At 52.7% G+C, this 9,344-nt stretch overlaps 1 protein-coding gene and 1 long non-coding RNA gene across 3 annotated transcripts; one reads left to right on the plus strand and one right to left on the minus strand.

Moving 5' to 3' along the window:
* Positions 1-2,202: 2,202 nt before the first annotated feature.
* LOC139702212 (uncharacterized) lies at positions 2,203-3,021 on the minus strand. The gene is made up of 2 exons (XR_011704801.1): positions 2,811-3,021; positions 2,203-2,697 (listed from the first exon to the last, which is right to left on the minus strand). It is a non-coding gene; the product is annotated as an uncharacterized lncRNA (long non-coding RNA).
* A 157-nt stretch (positions 3,022-3,178) lies between these two features.
* Cxxc1 (CXXC finger protein 1) lies at positions 3,179-8,428 on the plus strand. Of its 2 annotated transcripts, none has more exons than XM_027948978.1 (15): positions 3,179-3,261; positions 3,982-4,100; positions 4,192-4,292; positions 4,576-4,811; positions 4,902-5,078; positions 5,481-5,507; positions 5,585-5,830; positions 5,995-6,114; positions 6,269-6,453; positions 6,747-6,954; positions 7,037-7,147; positions 7,288-7,337; positions 7,484-7,580; positions 7,786-7,938; positions 8,022-8,428. In XM_027948978.1, the coding sequence occupies exons 1-15, from the start codon at positions 3,259-3,261 to the stop codon at positions 8,166-8,168; spliced, it is 1,980 nt and encodes a 659-aa protein (XP_027804779.1). In that variant the 5' UTR covers positions 3,179-3,258; the 3' UTR covers positions 8,169-8,428. The 2 variants fall into 2 exon arrangements, with proteins under 2 accessions (XP_027804779.1, XP_027804780.1); XM_027948979.3 differs by having other exon boundaries at positions 5,995-6,102.
* Positions 8,429-9,344: the final 916 nt, after the last annotated feature.

Below are 9,344 nucleotides of genomic sequence, written 5' to 3' on the forward strand. Positions count from 1 at the left end.
GGGATATCTTCTTCCTGTCAAGGAGGGTGTAAGCCACCTGGAAACTTAAGGTCTAAATTAATTAGTGATGAACAAAATACAAATAATCAGAAATATATTTACATAAATCAGAGCCCCTGATAAATCTACTCCACGTGCGTACTGGAACTAGACAAAGAAAAGATGGCTCCAGTGGTTTACTTAAGGGGGTACCTCAAAAGCAGGGATAAGGTTTCAAGGGCAGAGTTTTGCTTCCTGCTGTCTTGCAGTCAGCAGATTGATTGCCATCTTGGCAGATCACACCCATCTCAGGTGCTGTGTGGGCCATGGCAGAGCAGGATAGAAATTCACACTGTCCCTAGGAAATTGACCAGAGAAAATGTCCATTGGTCATTCCCAGACATCAGATGTTTCTATCCACTAGGCTTCTATGCATGATAACCCACATGCAACCATGACAATAATTCAGTAGACTGTTACTGTCATCTGCCAGGTGTTTAATACCAGAATTTTCCAACCAGGCATAATAACCATAAACAGATTTATCAGGCCACTGAAAACATTGTTGAATAACCTGTCTGCCAGTGCATTTGAGAAACAATAAGAATTTGTTTATGAAGATCTCAGTCTAATTTTTGAGCATTTCCTGGCCTTTATCACAGCCCTTGGTTGATAGGCCACGACTTCCTGCTCCATACTTCAATGGTAACTTCCTGATTCCTAACTGTTGTGGTTTTCCAGAACATGGTATCCTAAGAGTCATCTTCAAGTCTGACTTAAGGATGTCTCCTGAGCTAGACAGGACTAAGAGCCCAAACCAATGGAAACTTAGATTCAAAACTGGGAGCTACATGAACCAAAATCAATAGCAAGTGGCTCTGACCATAAAAATCACAACCTAGAACTAAACTAGTAAAACCCAAGAAAAAGACACTGTGCTCAATCTAGACCCAAGGCATTAGTGGCCCCCTTAATTCCCCAAACCCTTAAAAATCCTCTTCACTGGCTGATGGGGGTGTAGATTTGAGTGTGTGCCTTGTGTCTCCTGGTCGGCCAACCTATAATTGAGCTCTTTCTTTTTGTGAATACTAGTGCTGTAGTATCAGTTCTAATTTCATCATACAGTGCGTCCGTGTACAATATCAGAGGTAACCAAAGTTCACATTCCAGGCAGCAGTTTGGGACATGCATATGTCATTCTGCAAAATGTTACCCAGTGGACACTTGTGCAGGCCCAAGTAAAGGGTCAGTGGTTCAACCAGTTTTAGAAAACAGTGGCCTCCAAGTTTCTGAAAACAACTTAAACAACCATTACTACCTGACCAAAATATCAGAGGGTTTATCTATAGAAATGTTAATGAGAACATATTGTTTAAGTCACTTCTAAAATTGGTGTTTATCAAGTATTGATAATTGTTGTTTAGCAAGTAACTATAAACAAAGCTAGAGAGTTTATTCAGATTTTCCCTTGGTTTTACTTTCATGATAATTTTTCCATTTATTTTTATAATCTTTAAGGAAATAATCAGAATAAACATGATCATAAGTGCTGAAGAACGTTCCTGGCACAGCACACAGTGGCACAGGCCTGTTATCCCAGAAACTCAGGAGTCTGGGGCAAGAGGATCGTAAGTTGGAGGGCTGCCTGGGTAACTTAGCAAGATCCTGTGTCAAAATAAAAATAAAAAGGGCTGGGGATGTAGCTCTAAAGCTCCTGGGTTCAATCCCAGAGTGTGTGCGTGTGTTGTCTCACTCCCACATAGTGCTCACACAGTGCGTGTGCCCACGTGCGCACACACAAATCTTCATTGCAATTTTATTTACAATAATATTTGGAAATGTTTTGTCACCTAAAACAGAATTTCACAAGAGTGTGTAAGAAGAGGGGTTTATTTGAGAATGAGGATGGCTACCCAGGAGACAAGGATTCTAGTTGCCCAGAATAAGGGACTCATGAATGGCGACGAGAGATCTGGTTTTATAGATTTTTTTTTTAATATTTATTTTTTAGGTGTAGATGGACACAACACAATGCCTTTATTTTTATGTGGTGCTGAGGATGGAACCCAGGCCCCGCCCTGCTAGGCGAGCGCTCTACCGCTGAGCCACAACCCCAGCCCGGTTTATTTATTTTTTTAAAAAAAGTACACGAAGGAGGTTGCAGCAACTTGTTGTTAATTTATATTAAACTTTCATTGAAAGAAGCGGTGATACGCATGAAAGTTCATTTCCACGTTAATTTATTACTCCAATGGTGTCAGCGCCTAAGTTGAAACGGTTAAAAGTTTAAATTAACTAGATCTTGAGGCTGGAATCCCGGAGGACCCGACTGCTGTCAGCCCATGTTCTCCAGGGCTGACAGCAGTCTTCAGAGGCCCCTTTTAGTTATGTCTTCAGTTCTAAATGTTCAAAACCAAGAAATGGCTGCGTAAGGTGTGCTATACTGGTAGGCTATTGTGCCGCTTATACAACTAAAACGAAATTTGAAATTAGTTTAAGAATTATTTATAAATAAATGTGGAGCCGTGCCAGACAAACCTGGTTAACAGCCAGGAGTGAGAGCGGGTGAAGGCAGGTGAAGTCGGAGACACCTGGGGATCCCGGTTTGCTTCGCCCAGGCAAGGCACAGAGTCTGCCGGCGCCCCACTGCCATACGTGGAAGGGGAACTGAACGGGACTTGATCCAAGTAGTAGTTCGCAGGAGGCAGCTGTGTGTATCTGTAAACAGACGGGCAGGAGAGTCGGTCGATGTTCGGAATTGACAGCCACGATGGCATCCCCCTCCGCGAAACTGCGACCAGGACGCCGGCATATATCGTCTGGGAACGTACGGAGTCGGGCCCCTTACGGAGTCAGATTCCAAGAAGTCGGCTTCTGAATGGAAATTACAAAGTAGATGTGGCCATATTGCCTATAACGTCGAGTAATTCCAAGAGTCCGCCGTACGGACTCGACGGAGAAGGTGGAGACGCCCTCCGGAAAGCCTCACATAGGCGCGGCCATGTTTCCCGAGAACGTACGGACTCGGCTGCCGTACGGACTCGACAGCAAGATGGCGGCGCTTGAGGGAGTTTCAGGAGCTCTGGGAGGGCGACTTACTCGTTTGCTACTGAGCCGTCGCACTGGTCGTGCGCAATAAGAGTACGGTGCCCGGGAGGCGCGACCGTAGCGGAAGTAGCGGTGGGCGCCTTTGCAACCGCCGCGGACGCCGCCGCCGGTTTTGTACAGGTTCGCTGGTCGCTAGCTGGAGTCACGAGGGGCTGCGCCGGCAGCGGAAACATGGTGAGTACTGGGTCGAGGGAGGGGTTCGGCGGTCCAGGTCGGTGGTGCTGGTAACTGGTGGCCCCTGGTAGACGCATGGGGGTTCTGTGGTGAGCAGTAACCGCGAGACTGTGGGCCGAAAGGTGGGGGTCTGTGGGAAGAATGGTGGGGTGCGGGGTGAATCACCTGGGAGTTCTGTGATGAGGCATCACGGGGGTCCGTAGTGGAAGTTTAGTGGGGACTCCAGATGGCAGTTCCGTGGGAAACCGTGAGGCGGGGCTCCTTGGGCAGAGGGGTAGGAGCTTGTGGTGAGCCGGTCGGACGGTCTGTCAGGAGTACGTGGAAACTGTGAGCGGGGCTGGGGACCGCGACGCCAAGCCTGCCGCTGAGCTATTGCGGAGTCTGTGGAGAGCTCGGAATGGAGTTCCGCGAAGACCCCTGGTGGGGGCAGTTTGTTGGCGAGTGAGAGGGTGTTTGTGAGGAGCTGTTAGGGAAATGCGGATAAGATGATGTGCGTCTGTCAGTGGGTGACTGAGGGGAGGTCTGGGGCTGAGTGAGGAGACGTATCAGCAGAGCAGCGGGGTGTCGGGTGGAGTGATGGGGGTCTGTGGAACCCCGCGGAGAGCTCTCAGGAGGAAGCCTAGGCAGAGTGGGGATCTGAGGTGAGCCCGGATGGAGCTGTAATGGGGGCTGAGCCACTGGCCCGGGGCTGGGAGTTGCCACAATGGGGGTGCCCCACAGGAGGGAGATGGTTCAGACCCAGAGCCTCCAGACGCAGGAGAAGACAGCAAGTCGGAGAATGGGGAAAATGCGCCCATCTACTGTATCTGCCGCAAACCGGACATCAACTGCTTCATGATGTGAGCTAGGGAGAGGTGGGTGGGGCAGAGCCCTGGCGAAGTAGGGGCGGCTGTCAGGGCATGCCCCTCACATCTCTGCCCATCTTTGTAGCGGGTGTGACAACTGCAATGAGTGGTTCCATGGGGACTGCATCCGGATCACTGAGAAGATGGCCAAGGCCATCCGGGAGTGGTACTGTCGGGAATGCCGAGGTGAGGAGGGCGGGATGGACAGGGAATGCAGGCTGGGCATTGAGGGAGGAGGAAGAACCATGACTGGAGGCTCATGGGCAGTCGTGGTATATGGCTGTAGGCATAGTGACTCTTGGTCTGTGCTGAGCTGGAATGCAGGCCTCATTGAGAGCAGTAATAGAGGATTCCACAGGAAGGGGCAGCTCTGCCCTCAAGCAGGAGGGCAGAGCAGGTACATTGGATGGTTCTAGAAAGAGGATTAACTCCTTGTTAATCCATCTTGGCCCAACCTTCTGTCCCACAGAGAAGGACCCTAAGCTGGAGATTCGCTATCGGCACAAAAAGTCTCGAGAGCGGGACGGCAATGAACGGGACGGCAGTGAGCCCCGGGATGAGGGTGGAGGGCGCAAGAGACCTGTCCCAGATCCAGACCTGCAGCGCCGGGCAGGGTCCGGGACAGGGGTTGGGGCCATGCTTGCTCGGGGCTCTGCTTCGCCCCATAAATCTTCTCCACAGCCCTTGGTGGCCACACCCAGCCAGGTGAGTGGCTGCAGTGGTTAGGATGGGTACAGTGGTTCCATCATAGCTGTTTCTAGGTTCCTGATTTCTATTCTGGGCACTGTCTCCTAGCATCACCAGCAGCAGCAGCAGATCAAAAGGTCAGCTCGAATGTGCGGGGAGTGTGAAGCATGCCGGCGCACTGAGGACTGTGGCCACTGTGACTTCTGCCGAGACATGAAAAAGTTTGGGGGGCCCAACAAAATCCGGCAGAAGTGCCGGCTGCGCCAGTGCCAGCTGCGGGCCCGGGTGAGCATGGACACAGCTGGACAGGGTCAAGTCGGGGTGCATGGCTGGGAGGTACAGGCAGGGCTGTTTGAGGCTAGGAATGGGGGACCAGATGGGATGGAGCCCGATTGTATCCAGACATGTGGGAAAGGGCCTAGCATGTCCACATGAATGCTGCATGAACAGGTATGCTGGGCTGGCAAGTGAACCCCACCAAATCTTGGTGGGTGGGGGGGGGGGGCAAGTGTTGGCAGGTGGTCAGGCATGTCAGAGTACAATAGGCAGGGCTAAGCCTGTTCTGGTGGTGAGAGAAATGGTGGCAGATATGTCTGGGGAGGCAAAGCAAGGCTAGGGGGGAGGGTTAGGGCAGGGCCACCCTCTGTCTACCTGGGGCTGACCTGGGCCTTCCTCCTGCCGGCACAGGAATCGTACAAGTACTTCCCTTCCTCGGTGAGTCCAGCCCCCCAGGGCGGGGCAGGGCATGCGGGCAGGGCGGTCAGGGCCAGTCCTGAGATTCTGCCCTGCAGCTCTCGCCGGTGACGCCTTCAGAGTCCCTGCCAAGGCCCCGCCGGCCGCCACCCACTCAACAGCAGCCACAGCCATCACAGAAGCTGGGGCGCATCCGTGAAGATGAGGGGGCAGTGGCATCATCAGCAGTTAAGGAGCCACCTGAGGCTACAGCCACACCTGAGCCACTTTCTGATGAAGACCTACCACTGGACCCTGACCTGTACCAGGACTTCTGTGCAGGGGCCTTTGATGACCATGGCCTAGTGAGCAGCAGGAGCCTCCCTTGGTGGGAGGATGGCAGTTCTAGAAACAGAGAGATTCCCAAGGGGAGAGTGGAGGTGGAGGGCATATAAGGTTATTGGGAAATAAGCAGGTGATAGGGCTGTCAGGAATGAGGCAAGAGGGTCAGTGCATGCCCTGCTTGCAGCCCTGGATGAGTGACACAGAAGAGTCCCCATTCCTCGACCCTGCCCTACGGAAAAGAGCAGTGAAAGTGAAGCATGTGAAGCGTCGGGAGAAGAAGTCTGAGAAGAAGGTGATGGAGAGGGTAAAATGGTTGTGGGAAGGTAGAGGGTGGGGGGGAGGCAGAAATATTAGATAAGGGGATAAGTGGGAGGAGAAGAGCCAGAAAAGACTAGAATGGAGGGGGAGACAGGACCTGAAGCTGACTTAGATTCCCCCCTGACCTGTCTTAACCATAGAAGGAGGAGAGATACAAGAGACATCGGCAAAAGCAGAAACACAAGGACAAATGGAAACACCCAGAGAGAGCTGATGCTAAGGACCCTGCATCACTACCGCAGTGCCTGGGGCCTGGCTGTGTGCGTGCTGCCCAGCCTGGCTCCAAGTATTGCTCAGATGACTGTGGCATGAAACTGGCTGCCAAGTGAGTCTTTCCTGGCATGGAGGGGTGGGAGGAGGGAGGTAAGAAGTACATAATAGAGCATCACTAGAATTTTCAGTGTATCTACCAGTACCTTTTTACCATTTGGTCAGTCAGTCTCACACCTATCCATATACCCATTTGCCCATCCATTAACCTATCTTTCTGCCCATCCATGTAGCATTAGCCATTCACCTGTTTACTTCCCCTTTCACCATTTCATCACCCTTCCATTTGCTATCCTTTGACCACCTGTTTGCCATCTTCCCTGCCTATACCCCACTGCCCTCCTGCAGCCGCATCTATGAGATCCTTCCCCAGCGCATTCAGCAGTGGCAGCAGAGCCCCTGCATTGCTGAAGAACATGGCAAAAAGCTGCTTGAACGTATTCGCCGGGAGCAGCAGAGTGCCCGCACCCGTCTTCAGGAAATGGAACGCAGATTCCATGAGCTCGAGGCCATCATTCTTCGTGCCAAGCAGCAGGCTGTGCGCGAGGATGAAGAGGTAAGGATGCAGGGAGTATACATTAGGACATGGCTTAGTACCTAATCCCACCTGGTCTCATCATTCCTTTCACATCCCGCAGAGCAACGAGAACGACAGTGATGACACAGACCTACAGATCTTCTGTGTCTCCTGTGGGCACCCCATCAACCCACGTGTTGCCTTGCGCCACATGGAGCGCTGCTATGCTAAGGTTGGGGTGTCAGCCTGAGGGGATAGATGGTTTGGGAACATGAGTCGGCCCATGGGGGATGGATTTGTTGTTTGGATGGTGACTTGGGAGGGCATGCAGCGCACACCCACAGTTCCTTCCATTTGTGCTCATCCTTTCAGTATGAGAGCCAGACGTCCTTTGGGTCCATGTACCCCACACGCATTGAAGGGTGAGTGGGGTGCCATGAAGAGTTGGGGCTGGATTAAGGGTGGGCTCAGAAATAGAACATGTGGAGCCAGGGCAGGAAATGGGCAGGGGCAAGGATAGGTGGGCCTCTTTTCTTCTCTCTCTCCATTACCTTCTCCAAACCACCAGGGCCACAAGACTCTTCTGTGATGTCTATAATCCTCAGAGCAAAACATACTGTAAGCGGCTCCAGGTGCTATGTCCTGAGCACTCTCGGGATCCCAAAGTAAGATTTTTCCTCAGTTTTCTCCATTCTGCCCCTTTCTACCTCAATGTCTCACTTCCATATTTTCCTTCATCAGCTGCCCTTCTTCCTTTCTATGACAACTTCCATTCCCTTCTCTTTCCTTGTCTTATCGCTGCCCTTTCCTCTTTTCACTCTCCCTTCTTCCTCACTATCCTTATTTATCTGTACTCTGGTGTTCCTGCAGGTGCCAGCTGATGAGGTATGCGGTTGCCCCCTTGTACGTGATGTCTTTGAGCTCACAGGTGATTTCTGCCGCTTGCCGAAGCGCCAGTGCAATCGCCATTACTGCTGGGAGAAGCTGCGACGTGCTGAAGTGGACTTGGAGCGTGTACGGGTGGTAGGTTTCAATGATGGATGTGGCTAGGGTCAAGCGGGGCTTTGGGATTCCCCTTCTCATGGTACCTTCCACCCACTTGGCAGTGGTACAAGTTGGACGAGCTGTTTGAACAAGAGCGCAATGTACGCACAGCCATGACAAACCGGGCAGGATTACTGGCCCTGATGCTGCACCAAACCATCCAGCATGACCCACTCACTACCGACCTGCGCTCCAGTGCCGACCGCTGAGCCTACGGATTCAGAGCCCTCACCCTGCATTCCATTTGGGGGAGTGGCCCGGAATCCCCTTTTGTCCATTTCTCCATTATTTGTTTCTTCCATTGTCCCTGAGTTTTCTCCCTGTGCCTATCCACCTTTGACTGCCTAAAGGGTTTCAGAATTTCCCTCTCTCCATTTTCTGTGCCTGGGTGGGACTGTGGAGTCTACTCACCCTTGCTTCCCTTCTCCCCTGGTTTTGTTAATAAAATTTTGAAGAACCAAGCAGATAACTCCTGATGGTCTCCACGTGTGTTCCAGTTACAACTGCATTCCCAACCCCTGGATAAGATGGGTGGTGGTATGTCTGTACTCAGGCTGGGCTGCAGCACATGTGTAGGCTGTGAGTATACAGTTGGCATACACTTTATGCTCCCTTGGGCTGTGAGAATATGCCCTGCCAGGGTTGAGCCCAAAGACCTACTCAGTCAGCCTGTAGTCTTGGGTCAGTAGTATCCAGTCAGCAGCCATCCCCTGTGGAAGTAACATTCAGCAGACCAAAGGCACGTTCAGCCTCTTACAGAGGCCATCTCCCCCAAGCCCCTCCTGGAGGACCTGTTTACATCAGGAGCCCACTGTTTGTGCTTGTGCCAGGACCCCATACAGTGCTCTCCCCACTGTGGCTCTTGGGAGGGAGACGCACCCTCACTCCCAGCGCGCCACCGCCCCCTTCCCAGGTTCCCGGGGAGGGAGCTGCTGGTCGGCGGGGGCGGAGAAAGCAGAACTCTCTAGCCCTGGGGAGAGGTTCGCGGGGAGTGGTGAAGAAAGTGTCACCTAGGAAAGGAAGCGCGCAAACCCAAACCGTTGCTTTGCCTCCCCAGCGGACTACTTGTGGAAGAGATCACAGGCACAAATCAAGCGGTTCACTGCCCCCCGTAGGGTATAACTGGGGTGCGCAGGCGCCACCTGGATGGGCAGCGTGGGTAAGATGCGCCGGCAGGGGAAGCGAGGACCGCCGGCGCCACAGCAGGCCCCTCTAGCCTCTGACCCGGGCGCTTGACGCAGTTGGAGACAGTACGCAGGCGCAGCAGATCCTCGACAAGGCGCGCGCCGCTGTGGAGCCTCAGTGCGCAGGCGCGGGAGTCTCCCCTCTAAGGGCACGCGCCGTCAGGGCAGCGCGCAGGTGTCACGTCGTGGGTGGAGCCCGAG

Source organism: Marmota flaviventris, chromosome 16, assembly GCF_047511675.1.
Source record: "Marmota flaviventris isolate mMarFla1 chromosome 16, mMarFla1.hap1, whole genome shotgun sequence".
In the NCBI taxonomy this organism is placed as follows: Eukaryota; Metazoa; Chordata; class Mammalia; order Rodentia; family Sciuridae; genus Marmota; species Marmota flaviventris.